This window comes from Nerophis ophidion, linkage group LG08 (genome assembly GCF_033978795.1).
Source record: "Nerophis ophidion isolate RoL-2023_Sa linkage group LG08, RoL_Noph_v1.0, whole genome shotgun sequence".
Taxonomy (NCBI): Eukaryota; Metazoa; Chordata; class Actinopteri; order Syngnathiformes; family Syngnathidae; genus Nerophis; species Nerophis ophidion.
This window is the reverse complement of record NC_084618.1, coordinates 9,908,815-9,924,488: the sequence shown is the minus strand read 5'-3', so window position 1 is coordinate 9,924,488 and position 15,674 is coordinate 9,908,815. Positions and strand designations below refer to the sequence as shown.

General features: G+C 44.6%; 1 protein-coding gene across 1 annotated transcript in view; it reads left to right on the top strand.

Moving 5' to 3' along the window:
* The window catches only part of scn4aa (sodium channel, voltage-gated, type IV, alpha, a), an 81,596-nt gene that overhangs the window by 1,056 nt on the left and 64,866 nt on the right, over nt 1-15,674 (top strand). Inside the window, exons 2-4 of the mRNA XM_061907654.1 lie at nt 9,746-10,203; nt 10,273-10,360; nt 10,425-10,553. Coding sequence (XP_061763638.1) covers nt 9,795-10,203; nt 10,273-10,360; nt 10,425-10,553 — 626 coding nt within the window. The 5' untranslated portion in view covers nt 9,746-9,794. The remainder of the gene's footprint in view (nt 1-9,745; nt 10,204-10,272; nt 10,361-10,424; nt 10,554-15,674) is intronic.

The window sequence follows — 15,674 nt, the reverse complement described above, 5'->3', positions numbered from 1 at the left end:
AATACAAAAACAAATCCGTCTGGAGCCGCAAAACAAATCTAAAAGCCATGTTACATACAGATAGTGTGTCATGAGATCTAACAATAAAAAAGCGCGATATAAATCTAATCCATTATTACATGAGGGTAATGGGGAACAGGTGGAAACAACCAGGGAGGCGTGGGCTTATAAGACACATGAAGGTAATGGGGAACAGATGGAAACAATCAGGGAGGCGTGGGCTTATAAGACACATGAGGGCAATGGGGAACAGGTGGAAAAAATCAGGGAGGCGTGGGCTTATAAGACACATGAGGGCAATGGGGAACAAATGGAAACAATCAGGGAGGCGTGGGCTAACAAGACACATGAGGGTAATGGGGAACAGATGGAAACAATCAGGGAGGCGTGGGCTTATAAGACATGAGGGTCATGGGGAACAGGTGGAAACAATCAGGGAGGCGTGGGCTAACAAGACACATGAGGGTAATGGGGAACAGATGGAAACAATCAGGGAGGCGTGGGCTTATAAGACACATGATGTTAATGGGGAACAGGTGGAAACAATCAGGGAGGCGTGGGCTTATAAGACATGAGGGTCATGGGGAACAGGTGGAAACAATCAGGGAGGCGTGGGCTTATAAGACACATGAGGGTAATGGGGAACAGGTGGAAACAATCAGGGAGGTGTGGGCTTATAAGACACATGAGGGTCATGGGGAACAGGTGGAAACAATCAGGGAGGCGTGGGCTTATAAGACACATGATGTTAATGGGGAACAGGTGGAAACAATCAGGGAGGCGTGGGCTTATAAGACACATGAGGGTCATGGGGAACAGGTGGAAACAATCAGGGAGGCGTGGGCTTATAAGACACATGAGGGCAATGGGGAACAGGTGGAAAAAATCAGGGAGGCGTGGGCTAATAAGACACATGAGGGCAATGGGGAACAGGTGGAAACAATCAGGGAGGCGTGGGCTTATAAGACACATGAGGGTCATGGGGAACAGGTGGAAACAATCAGGGAGGCGTGGGCTTATAAGACACATGAGGGTAATGGGGAACAGGTGGAAACAATCAGGGAGGCGTGGGCTTATAAGACACATGATGTTAATGGGGAACAGGTGGAAACAATCAGGGAGGCGTGGGCTTATAAGACACATGATGTTAATGGGGAACAGGTGGAAACAATCAGGGAGGCGTGGGCTTATAAGACACATGAGGGCAATGGGGAACAGGTGGAAAAAATCAGGGAGGCGTGGGCTAATAAGACACATGAGGGCAATGGGGAACAGGTGGAAACAATCAGGGAGGCGTGGGCTTATAAGACACATGAGGGTAATGGGGAACAGGTGGAAACAATCAGGGAGGCATCAGACTGATGACACAAAAGGAAGGGCAAGTGACCTGAAACGAGAGGAGTTACTTTTCAAAGTAAAACATGCGATTGACAAGACAGAAGAAACCAAGACAAGACATCCCCCAATCGAGCGTTTAACATAAATAATGACTGGATGGCATGTTGGGCCCCTGGCTTGTGTTGCCAGGTGCCGACATGGAGTGGAGGTGCTGGTGTGCTCTATAAATCACGAGGCTTGTACTGTGGATGTGGGGGGGGGGGGGGGGACCACACAGGACCTCTGTAGCCGGGTCTTCACAGCTGGGCGGTATGCGAGGCGGGCGTATGTTTCCGACAGAGCCAGAGAGGGGCCCCAGTGAGTGATGATGGCGCTCCACCAAAGTCTCCATATAGGCTCGACATAGCAGGGTAACTGGCGGCTGACAGGGTGTTGAAGGTGTGATACCACCCCCTTGAGAACAAGGACGTGTGGATGTCGCCCTGACCAAACGCCCGGTGGCGTACCTCCATCCCCCCCCCCCCCCCCCGACATACCTCATAGAGCGGGTCCAGGTTACTTTTCGTCTCATCTCTCACAAAAAAATGCACGATCAATCTGTTAAGTTAAAGTTAAAGTAGCAATGATTGTCTCACACACACCAGGTGTGGTGAAATATGTCCTCTGCATTTGACCCATCCCCCTTGTTCACACCCTGGGAGGTGAGTGGAGCAGTGAGCAGCAGCGATGGCTGCGCCCGGGAATCATTTTTGGTGATTTAACCCCCAATTCCAACCCTTGCCTGGCCCTGGACACATTATTTTTAACCCAATGCGGACCCCAGGTCAAAAAGTTTGGTGACCCCTGGTATAAACACTATATACAGTATGGGAAGCAACAAATATTAAGGTGTCTTACAGTTCTTTGGCAGTTGAGAGAACAAAGGTAATGGATGGAGATAACATCCGCAGGAACCTACCACGGCGGTATAGCTCAGTTGGTAGAGTGGCCGTGCCAGCAACTTGAGGGTTGCAGGTTCGATTCCCGCTTCTGCCATCCTAGTCACTGCCGTTGTGTCCTTGGGCAAGACACTTTACCCACCTGCTCCCAGTGCCACCCACACTGGTTTAAATGCAACTTAGATATTGGGTTTCACTATGTAAAGCGCTTTGAGTCACTAGAGAAAAGCGCTATATAAATATAATTCACTTCACCACATAGCGAAGGACACACTCATTTTTATTATTATGCAGTTCATTTTTGTTTGACACTTATTGAAATATCTTGTGTGACATCATGCACAAAAGTGCACTTTATTTGTTTTCAAGTATTGTAGTGGCGTTCTGTACAGAAAGTGCACTTTAATTTAGTGTTGTTTTGATATGTCATCTTAGTCAGTGGTCCCCGACCTTTTTGAGACGAGGCAAGGCATGGACATGATGCTGGAGAGGCACGAATAAACGAGACAGTCTGGCACACAGAACAAAGGGAGGCGTGGGCTTATAAGACACATGAGGGTCATGGGGAACAGGTGGACACAAATCAGGGAGTCCCCCCCTTATAAGCCCATGTGTTTTTTATGTTGATTTAATAAATAAATAAAAATAATAATAAAATAAAAATTATAAAAAATTCTTCTGCGGGCCGGTACCAATTGAGCCCCGCCCGGTACTGGGCCGCCAGTTGTCCTCAACCTTTTTGTAGCTGCGGACCGGTCAACGCTTGATAATTTGTCTCGCAGCCTGAGGGGCCGGGGGGATTTTTATTTTATTATATATTTTTTGTCATGAAAAAGGGAGGTTTTTTGGATTGGTGCACTAATTGTAAGTGTATCTCGTGTTTTTTATGTTGATTTAATTAAAAAATAAATAAATAAAATATATATAAAAAATTATTCTCCGGCCCAGTACCAATCTAGCCCCGCCCGGTACCGGCCACCAGTGGTCCCCCACCTTTTTGTAGCTGTGGACCGGTCGACGCTTGATAATTTGTCCCGCGGCCTGGCGGGGGGATTTTTATTTTTTATTTTTTGTCATGAAAAAGGGAGTTTTTTTGGGTTGGTGCACTAATTGTAAGTGTATCTTGTGTTTTTTATGTTGATTTAATAATAAAAAAAAAAAAAAAAAATAGAAATTATAGAAAATTCTTCTGCGGCCCGATACCGGGCCACCAGTGGTCCCAAACCTTTTTGTAGCTGCAGACCGGTCAACGCTAGATACATTATTTTTGTCATGAAAAATTGAGTTTTTTTGGGTTGGTGCACTAATTGTAAGTGTATCTCGTGTTTTTATGTTGATTTAATTAAAAAAATAAAATAAAATAAAATAAAAATAAATTATAAAAAATTCTCTGCGATGAGGTGGCGACTTGTCCAGGGTGTACCCCGCCTTCCGCCCGATTGTAGCTGAGATAGGCACCAGCGCCCCCCCCCCTCGATATCCCAAAGGGAACAAGCGGTAGAAAATGGATGGATGGATATAAAACATTCTGGTGGTTGGGGACCACTGATCTTAGTGACATCATGCACAAAAGTGCACTCATAGCTTGTTTTTAAATGTCTCTGACTATCTTGCACTTTCTGTTTTGGAAATGACATGAATGTTTGTGCCACTGCTTAATAACTGTTTCATAAACACACTTTTAGTTGTGATTTCCCTCTCTGCATGAAAGTTTAAAAGTAGCATATATATGAATGCAGTATGAAGAAGAATGTTTGAATGTAGACACATAGAATCATCATACTGCTGTCATTATATGTGTCAAGTGTTCATTCAAGGCTGAGGCAAAATATCCAGATATATATGTGGTGTATCGTCACATGGCCCAAACATATCCAGATATTAAAAAAAGGCCATATCGTCTAGCCCTGATTGCAATCATTCTTTAAACACGCGCTGCCATTCTGACCCAGAGGTGTGCCCGTCACCTTAATGCCAAAGGTCGCATGTCCAGCATGTGTGGTGTTATATACACTGTTTGGGGAGGTGGGGGTGTGTGTGTGTGTGTGGGGGGGTGACCTGAGGTGGGTAGTAACATTTACTCCGATACATCTACTTGAGTAACTTTTGGGATACATCTTACTTCTAAGAGTAGTTTTAATGCAACATACTTTTACTTTCACTTGAGTATATTTATAGAGAAGAAACACTACTTTAACTCCGCTCCATTTATCTACATTCAGCTCGCTACTCGCTACTGATTTTTATCAATCCTTTAATGCACGCTTTGTTTGTTTTGGTTTGTCATACAGGCCTTCAAACTAGGATCTGTCGCATGCCTGCGTTTCACCAATCAAATGCTCTCTCTGGTGACGTTTGACTCCGTTTCACACATCAAATGCAGTCTCTGGTGACGTTTGACTCAATTTCACCAATCAAATGCAGTCTCTGGTGACATTTGACCCCGTTTCACCAATCAAATGCAGTTCTGTGTGACGTTTGACTCCATTTCACCAATCAAATGCAGTCGTTAGTGACATTTGACTCCAATTCACCAATCAAATGCGGTCTCTGGTGACGTTTGATCCGTTTTACCAATCAAATGCAGTCACTGGTGACGTTTGACTCTGTTTAACCAATCAAATGCAGTCGCTGGTGACGTTCGACCCCGTTTCACCAATCAAATGCAGTTCTGTGTGACGTTTGACTCCGTGTCACCAATCAAATGCAGTCGCTGGTGACATTTGTGAAGTGTGAAGTGAATTATATTTATATAGCGCTTTTCGCTAGTGACTCAAAGCGCTTTACATAGTGAAACCCAATATCTAAGTTACATTTAAAGCAGTGTGGGTGGCACTGGGAGCAGGTGGGTAAAGTGTCTTGCCCAAGGACACAACGGCAGTGACTAGGATGGCGGAAGCAGGAATCGAACCTGCAACCCTCAAATTGCTGGCACGGCCGCTCTACCAACCGAGCTATGCCGCTCCAATTCACCAATCAAATGTAGTCTCTGGTGACGTTTGATACGTTTCACCAATCAAATGCAGTCACTGGTGACGTTTGACTCTGTTTCACCAATCAAATGCAGGGGGTCCTTTTTTTTTTTTTTCTTTGTCATGAAAAAGGGACGTTTTTGTTATGAAAAAGGGAAGTTTTTGTGGTTGGTGCACTAATTGTAAGTGTATATTGTGTTTTTTATTTTGATTTAATAAAAATAAAATTATTATTACTATTATTTATTTAAAAAAAATTGAAATTAATAAAAAAAAATTCTGCGGCCCGGTACCAATCGGGCCACGGCCCTGGTGGTTGGGGATCACTGTCTAAACCATTCCAGATAAAGACGTGAATTAAGTTCTCGAGATCATGTCCTGACAGAAGCGGTTTCACTTTCGCTATTTGGCGTAATTGATAAAAGCTTTTTTGAACGACGCTGCTTATTCGTTTTTCAAATTTAAAATCTGAGTTGAACTTTACCCCCAGGTTTGTGACACAGTCGCTGAGATGCGGGGTCAGAGTGCCGAAATTTAAAGTAACTAAAATAGAATGCAAAAAATATATATATATAAAATAAACAAAGTGCAAAGCCATAGGCTCACTCAATCTCAGTAAATAACTTAAATTTGGAACACAGCATCATCGTTTTCACAGCTTTTTGCTTGTTAGAGGTAGAGTGTTTTAATGTAGAGTTCTAAATCTTTTTTAAAGGCACAAAAAAACAGGTCGGGTATTGAGAAACTTACATGTATGAAAATAAAACTTAGCCAATAGTATAAGATAGGCGCCAGCGCCCCCCGCGACCCCAAAAGGGAATAAGCGGTAGAAAATGGATGGATGGATGGATAATGAGGTTGCAAAGGTAAAATTCATTTTCTATTTTTTTTTCAATACAGTTTAAAACTGTTGCGTTCTGACCCGTTCTTCCTTCGGTCAACGCCCCCAGGTTCTTTTATGACACATAAGCTGGTTTTAAATCAATCAGAGACAGAGATTGCTCATTTTGATATTTTATAACCCAAGCGTTTCGGGAGATCAATCTAGATACAACATTTCCAAGGCACGGTCCAAATTGATCTAATGCTAAAATGGCAGTTTCTCCCTCCTCCCTCACTCTCACCCGCCCCTCTTCTCCTCCTCCCTACCTCGGACAGTTGAGATAACAGATTTGTTATGGCTTCATTCCGACATTCCAAACTCAAGGTCTATGAAAAAGGCTCACACTTTAGCTGTTCTAAAATCTGACTAGGAAAGAAAAAGACAACCAAATCCAACAAAACCAAATATGTATTATTTAATATATATTATTGTTTTAGTTGCTTAAGAAATATTCCTGGCTCTGAATTTGTCCATTGCTATTTTTATGTTTTTGTGCATTACTTGTTGCCGTCATCATCAAACGAACAGATTACTCATCAGTTACTCAGTACTTCCATCCATCCGTCTTCTTCCGCTTATCCGAGGTCGGGTCGCGGGGGCAACAGCCTAAGCAGGGAAACCCAGACTTCCCTCTCCCCAGCCACTTCGTCTAGCTCTTCCTGGGGGATCCCGAGGCGTTCCCAGGCCAGCCGGGAGACATAGTCTTCCTAACCTGTCCTGGGTCTTACCCGTGGCCTCCTACCGGTTGGACGTGCCCTAAACACCTCCCTAGGGAGGCGTTCGGGTGGCATCCTGACCAGATGCCCGAACCACCTCATCTGGCTCCTCTCCATGTGGAGGAGCAGCGGCTTTACTTTGAGTTCCTCCCGGATGGCAGAGCTTCTCACCCTATCTCTAAGGGAGAGACCCAAACTCATTTGGGCCGCTTGTACCCGTGATCTTATCCTTTCGGTCATGACCCAAAGCTCATGACCATAGGTGAGGATGGGAACGTAGATCGACCGGTAAATTGAGAGCTTTGCCTTCCGGCTCAGCTCCTTCTTCACCACAACGGATCGGTACAACGTCCGCATTACTGAAGACGCCGCACCGATCCGCCTGTCGATCTCACGATCCACTCTTCCCCCACTCGTGAACAAAACTCCTAGATACTTGAACTCCTCCACTTGGGGCAGGGTCTCCTCCCCAACCCGGAGATGGCATTCCACCCTTTTCCGGGCGAGAACCATGGAGGTGCTGATTCTCATTCCGGTCGCTTCACACTCGGCTGCAAACCGATCCAGCGAGAGCTGAAGATCCTGGTCAGATGAAGCCATCAGGACCACATCATCTGCAAAAAGCAGAGACCTAATCCTGCGGTCACAGAACCGGAACCCCTCAACGCCTTGACTGCGCCTAGAAATTCTCTCCATAAAAGTTATGAACAGAATGGGTGACAAAGGACAGCCTTGGCGGAGTCCAACCCTCACTGGAAATGTGTTCGACTTACTGCCGGCAATGCGGACCAAGCTCTGACACTGATCATACAGGAAGTGGACCGCCACAATAAGACAGTCCGATACCCCATACTCTCTGAGCACTCCCCACAGGACTTCCCGAGGGACACGGTCCAATGCCTTCTCCAAGTCCACAAAGCACATGTAGACTGGTTGGGCAAACTCCCATACTCAGTACTTGAGTAGTTTTTCTCACAACATACTTTTTACTTTTACTCAAGTAAATATTTGGGTGACTACTCCTTACTTTTACTTGAGTATAATTTCTGGCTACTCTACTCACCGCAAATCTAACATTACAGCGTGGTTTGGTGAACACAAAGGTGCATATTTTTTTCTCGAGGCAGGCTCAAACTCCAGGCTGACAAAAGTGGTTTTGGATTGTGCGTTCCCAGGACCAGGGGGCGTGCACAGGTGAGAGTATCAGTCGGGAGGTCAATGCGGTCTTGTCGTCAACACATGGCGTGCAAAGTGCACTTAAGGCGGAAGCTTAGTTGTGAAAAGACCACCCCACCGCCCCCCGCCCCCCGCCCGGGTGTGAAGTGCACGGTAGTCAGCCCGGTGCGTACAAGCCCGGCGATCCGAGCTGTTTATCGCGAGGATGTTGAGGCGGGCACACCGGATTGTGCCAGGGAGGAATGAGCGCAGTCATCTCACTCCTGAAACACGACGCTACGTCTTGACGGCCGCGAGCAGCTGGACCGCCACCCGATACCCCCTCACATGTGGGAATGCATCTTCCGCTGTGTTGTGTGTGTGTGTGTGTGTGTGTGTGTGTGTGTGTGTGTGTGTGTGTGTGTGTGTGTGTGTGTGTGTGTGTGTGTGTGTGTGTGTGTGTGTGTGGTCACGGTTGTCTAGTGTGACAATCGTATTCATGTACGTGTATCATTGCAATTAACATGAAGACAGAATTATTGTCTGCAAACCCCGTTTCCATATGAGTTGGGAAATTGCGTTCGATGTAAATAAAAACAGAATACAATGATTTGCGAATCATTTTCATCCCATATTCAGTTGAATGCTCTACAAAAACAATATATTTGATGTTCAAACTCATAAACTTTATTGCAAATAATAATTAACTTGGAATTTCATGGCTGCAACACGTGCCAAAGTAGTTGGGAAAGGGCATGTTCACCACTGTGTTACATCACCTTTTCTTTTAACAACACTCAATAAACGTTTGGGAACTGAGGAAACTAATTGTTGAAGCTTTGAAAGTGGAATTCTTTCCCATTCTTGTTTTATGTAGAGCTTCAGTCGTATTTTACGCTTCATAATGCGCCACACATTTTCCATGGGAGACAGGTCTGGACTGCAGGCGGGCCAGAAAAGGACCCGCACTCTTTTTTTTTTTTTTACCAAGCCACGCTGTTGTAACACGTGCTGAATGTGGCTTGGCATTGTCTTGCTGAAATAAGCAGGGGCGTCCATGAAAAAGACGGCACTTACTGTAGATGGGAGAATTAGTTGTTCCAAAAGCTGTATGTACCTTTCAGCATTAATGGTGCCTTCACAGATGTGTAAGTTAGCCATGCCTTGGGCACTAATGCACCCCCATACCATCACACATGCTGGCTTTTCAACTTTGCGTCGATAACAGTCTGGATGGTTCGCTTCCCCTTTGTTCCAGATGACACAATGTCGAATATTTCCAAAAACAATTTGAAATGTGGACTCGTCAGACCACAGAACACTTTTCCACTTTGCATCGGTTCATATTAGATGATCTCGAGCCCAGGGAAGCCGGCGGTGTTTCTGGATGTTGTTGATAAATGGCTTTCGGTTTGCATAGTAGAGCTTTAACTTGCACTTACAAATGTAGCGACAAATTGTATTTAGTGACAGTGGTTACATGCGCTCTGAATACGCACTGCTGATTGGCTCTTACCGCGCTGCGTGTAACCAATCAGATGGTTCTGCGGGTGGGACAATGCTGGGTGCTGCATAGACGTACTGACAGAGGCAGAACTAAGCCGAGCAGCTTGTTAAGACTTTAGTTTAGGCGGCGGCTCTTTATTGTTAAGGCAGCCGCCTTAACAACAAAGCTGAATACTATGTAAAAACAGATTTACAGTGTCTGACTTGTTTGAGTGATCCGTGTCTCCTGCCCTCCAGCTCTTTCTAGGGTGACCCGGGAGTGGCGGAATCCCTTCGCAATGCCAAAATGGCGCCCGCGCTCCCTCTCCCAGGCACCGACGCGTTGCGCCTCTTCACCCCGGAATCGCTGGCGAAGATCGATCGTCTCAAAGCGGAAGTGGAGAAAAAGGCTTCCAAAGTAGACAAAAGCGAAGAGGAGAAGAGGAAGAAAAAGGAGCAGGAGGAGGAGGAGAAGGAGGCGCCCCATGCTGACTTGGAAGCCGGCAAGAATCTGCCATGGATTTACGGAGACCCTCCGGCTGAGATGATCAACACGCCCCTGGAGGACCTGGACCCCTTCTACCGGGCCCAGAAGACCTTCATCGTGCTCAGCAAAGGTAACACCATCTACAGGTTCAACGCGGAGCCGGCCTGCTACCTTCTGAGCGCCTTCAGCCCCGTTAGAAGAGCGGCCATCAAAATCCTCATCCATTCATATCCTTCCCTTCCTCCAGCGATGATTGCCTCTTACTAAATGTTTCTTTTCCTTAACCCCCCAATCAAATTATTCAGCATGTTCATCATGATCACCATTCTGTCCAACTGTGTCTTCATGACCATGAGCAGCCCACCGGCGTGGAGTAAAAATGTCGAGTGAGTGCACCGACTTCGGGATGTCCGAGGGCCACATTCTCTGCTCACTCCCGTTTGTCCCCAGGTACGCTTTTACCGGGATTTACACCTTCGAGGCCACCGTCAAAGTATTATCTAGAGGCTTCTGCATTGGCTCTTTTACATTCCTTCGAGATCCATGGAACTGGCTGGACTTCATGGTGATCAGCATGGCGTAAGTCCACATTGATCCGTGAGCCTCCGGGTGTTGTGGTCACGGTCCCTACGGGGTTGTCTATGGCAGTGTTTTTCAACATTTTTTGAGCACAGGCACATTTTTTGCGTTGAAACCAGCAGAAATAATTTAAAAACAAAACTCAGTTGACAGTAAAAAGTTGTTGGGTATGACTTTAAAGCATAAGCGAGCATGCATGACTATAGCTCTTGTCTCAAAGTAGGTGTACTGTCACCACCTGTCACATCACACCCCGACTTTTTTGGACTTTATGCTGTTTTCCTGTGTGTACAGTTTTATTTCTTGTCTTGCGCTCCTATTTTGGTGGCTTTTTCTCTTTTTTGGGTATTTTCCTGTAGCAGTTTCATGTCTTGCTTTGAGCGATATTTCCCGCATCTACTTTGTTTTAGCAATCAAGAATATTGCAGCGCAGTTGTTTTGATCCTTTTTTGTGGGGACACTGCTGATTGTCATGTCATGTTCGGATGTACTTTGTGGACGCTTTCTGCTCCACAGTAAGCCTTTGCTGGCGTCCAGCATTCTATTTTTACTTTGTAGCCAGTTTAGTTTTAGTTTGGAAAAAATGCCTTTTTTCAGGGGCACTCAACTTTTGTTTATTTTTGGTTTGAGCGTTAGATACCTTCTTACCTGCATGCTGCCTCCCGCTGTTCCTGACATCAACAAAAGCAATTAGCTACCTGCTGCCACCTACTGATATGGAAGAGTATTACACGGTTACTCTGCCGAGCTCTAGACAGCAACGACCAACAACACATCATTTGCAGACTATAATTACTGGTTTGCAAAAAGTATTTTTAACCCATTCATCCATCCATATTCTTCCGCTTATCCGAGGTTGGGTCGCGGGGGCAGCAGCCTAAGCAGGGAAGCCCAGACTTCCCTCTCCCCAGCCACTTCGTCCAGCTCTTCCTGGGGGATCCCGGGGCGTTCCCAGGCCAGCCGGGAGACATAGTCTTCCCAACATGTCCTGGGTCTTCCCCGTGGCCTCCTACCGGTTGGACGTGCCCTAAACACGTCCCTAGGGAGGCGTTCGGGTGGCATCCTGACCAGATGCCCTAACCACCTCATCTGGCTCCTCTCGATGTGGAGGAGCAGCGGCTTTACTTTGAGCTCCTCACCCTATCTCTAAGGGAGAGCCCCGCTACACGGCGGAGGAAACTCATTTCGGCCGCTTGTAGTGAAGTGAAGTGAGTGATATTTATATAGCGCTTTTTCTCTAGTGACTCAAAGCGCTTTACATAGTGAAACCCAATATCTAAGTTACATTTAAACCAGTGTGGGTGGCACCGGGAGCAGGTGGGTAAAGTGTCTTGCCCAAGGACACAACGGCAGCGGCCAGGGTGGCGGAAGCGGGGATCGAACCTGGAACCCCCAAGCCGCCGGCACGGCCACTCCACCAACCGAGCTATATAAGATGGTTTCAAGTATCAAAAGCCAAGATTTATAGGTTTAAATGAATGAATTACGATAAAATGCTACCATAGGACTAGTTAACATACTTTTAAGATGGTTTCAAGTATCAAAAGACTTGATTTGTAGGTTTAAATGAATGAAATGAGATAAAATATTAGCATGCTAAGGTTAACATGTTACCATAGGACAAGTTAACATACTTTTAAGACGGTTTCAAGTATCAAAAGCCATGATTTGTCGGTTTAAATGAATGAAATTAGCTAAAATGTTAGCATGCTAAAGTTAGCATGCTACCATAGGACAAGTTAACCTACTTTTAAGATGGTTTCAAGTATCAAAAGCCTTGATTTGTCGGTTTAAATGAACGAAATGAGCTAAAATGTTAGCATGCTTAAGTTACAATGCAACCATAGGACAAGTTAACATACTTTTAAGACGGTTTCAAGTATCAAAAGACTTGATTTGTCGGTTTAAATGAACGAAATGAGCTAAAATGTTAGCATGCTTAAGTTACAATGCAACCATAGGACAAGTTAACATACTTTTAAGATAGTTTCAAGTATCAAAAGACTTGATTTGTAGGTTTAAATGAATGAAATGAGATAAAATATTAGCATGCTAAAGTTAGCATGCTACCATAGGACAAGTTAACATACTTTTAAGATGGTTTCAAGTATCAAAAGCCTTGATTTGTTGGTTTAAATGAACGAAATGAGCTAAAATGTTAGCATGCTTAAGTTACAATGCAACCATAGGACAAGTTAACATACTTTTAAGACGGTTTCAAGTACCAAAAGCCATGATTTGTCGGTTTAAATGAAAAGGAAATGAGCTAAAATGTCATCATGCTAAGGTTAGAATTCTACCATAGAACAAGTTAACATACTTTTAAGATGGTTTCAAGTATCAAAAGCCAAGATTTATAGGTTTAAATGAATGAAATGAGATAAAATGCTACCATAGGACATGGTTTCAAGTATCAAATTTGTAGGTACTAACTTAAACGTTAGCATGCTACCATTCGACAAGTTAACATACTTTTAAGATGGTTTCAAGTATTAAAAGCCGAAATTTGTTGGTTTAAATCAGGGGTCAGCAACCTTTTTGAAAGCAAGAGCTACTTCTTGAGTACTGATTCATGCCAAGGGCTACCAGTTTGATACACACTTAAATAAATGGCCAGAAATAGCCAATTTGCTCAATTTACCTTTAACTCTATGTTATTATTAATAATTATTGATATTTATCTTTGTGGAAACACTGATCATCTTAATTATGTCTCACAATAAATATTTATATATGAACAGATAAATATTTTTATAAATATATTTTGACTCTTTAAAATTCAACATTCAACCGAAAAAAAGAAGAGGAAAACTAACTAATTCAAATCTTTTTTTAAAAATTAAAGAATTTATGGAACATCTTTTGTAATTTTTCCTGATTAAGATTAATTTTAGAATTTTGATGAGATGTTTTAAATATGTTAAAATCCAATCTGCACTTTGTTAGAATATATAACAATTTGGACCAAGCTATATTTCTAACAAAGACAAATTATTATTTCTTCTAGATCAGGGGTCTCAGACACGTGGACCGGGGGCCAATTCCGGCCTGCGAGACATTATTTTGCGGCCCCCACCTTAACATGAAAGTCTAATTTTGGGGCGGCCTGCAAGTTTTATATGAATGTCACTTGACAGCGTTGTGTTATTTTGCTCCAAAATGGCTATTTCAACGTTCTGTTTTGCCTCCCCCTGCATTAGTGGAAAAGCAGCAAATGAGTGAACTCGACAGAGACGTTGCCATGGAGACGAGAGTTTTCTTACGTGCCCGGCTGTAGTCACACCGCAACACCTGTCCGTCAGTAATAACAGTCCCCGATAACCTGGACCAATTCAAACTGTTATTTGTAGAGCTGTCCGATAAATGCTTTAAAATGTAATATTGGAAATTATCGGTATTAGTTTTAAAAATTAAAATTTATGACTTTGTACCCGTGATCTTATCCTTTCGGTCATGACCCAAAATTCATGACCATAGGTGAGGATGGGAACATAGATTGACTTGTAAATTGAGAGCTTTGCCTTCCGGCTCAGCTCCTTCTTCACCACAATGGATCGATACAACGTCCGCATTACTGAATTTGCCGCACCGATCCGCCTGTCGATCTCACGATCCACTCTTCCCTCACTCGTGAACAAGACTCCTAGGTACTTGAACTCCTCCACTTCGGGCAGGGTCTCCTCCCCAACCCGGGGATGGCACTCCACCCTTTTCCGGACAAGAACCATGGACTCGGACTTTAACCCAAATAGGTGAAATTAGATCATCTCACACGGCACATCCGACTGTATGGCAGAGTGGTTGAAAAACCCTGGTCTATGGATGTTTTCATTCATCGCAGCTGTACTGTTCAGTTTGTCCTCAAATATGTTTATCCAGTCAGGCTTTTTGTTTACCGAGGTGTAAAAAAGCAGCTGTAAAGAAGCACAGGAGCTACCCGTCTGTCAATGGCAACAGCAGTCATTAAAAAAAGAGGTATTGTGCGGCAAAACTGGCCTAAAATAAGTTGGTAGACTGGAATCACCCACGTTAGCATTCCATTGACTTGTATTAATGGCACAAACGGGGAACCTGGAACCGAAAAGTTCCCATTTCCTGTTATTTGTTAGAGGCTAAAACCTAGGGTGTCTTAGAAATGGTTAAAAGGACAGTGTTGTATGCAGCAAATAGGTAGTGTTGCAGACCACCTCCTTTAGTTCAGGGGTGTTTTTTTCAACCTTGAGATAGATGACTTCCCTCACCCGTCTTTGGAACCATCCGTCCTCCTTCTCCAGAATCTGTACGTGTTTGTTCTCAGTCGTTGTGGCTTGCGCAGCCCTTTGAGACACTTTTGATTTAGCGCTATATAAATAAACATTCATTGATTGATTGAAGAGTGCTGTTTCTCTTTGAGGTGACCTGAAGATCTGGAGTTCTGGGTTCTCTTAGGCAGCTTCTGATTCAAGTTGTAGCTCTAAGCCGACATCCGACATTATGTGTGAATGTTGTCCGTCTATCTATGTTGGCCCTGCGATGAGGTGGCGACTTGTCCAGGGTGTACGCCGCCTTCCGCCCGATTGTAGCTGAGATAGGCACCCGCGACCCCCAAGGGAATAAGCGGTAGGAAATGGATGGATGGATGATTGATTGATTGAAGAGTGCTGTTTCTCTTTGAGGTGACCTGAAGATCTGGAGATCTGGGTTCTCTTAGGCAGCTTCTGATTCAAGTTGTAGCTCTAAGCCGACATATGTGTGAATGTGAGTGTGAATGTTGTCTGTCTATTTGTGTTGGCCCTGCGATGAGGTGGCGACTTGTCCAGGGTGTACGCCGCCTTCCGCCCGATTGTAGCTGAGATAGGCACCAGCGCCCCCCGCGACTCCAAAGGGAATAAGCGGTAGGAAATGGATGGATGGATGGATGATTGATTGATTGAAGAGTGCTGTTTCTCTTTGAGGTGACCTGAAGATCTGGAGTTCTGGGTTCTCTTAGGCAGCTTCTGATTCAAGTTGTAGCTCTAAGCCGACATCCGTTATTATGTGTGAATGTTGTCTGTCTATCTATGTTGGCCCTGCGATGAGGTGGCGACTTGTCCAGGGTGTACGCCGCCTTCCGCCCGATTGTAGCTGAGATAGGCACCAGCG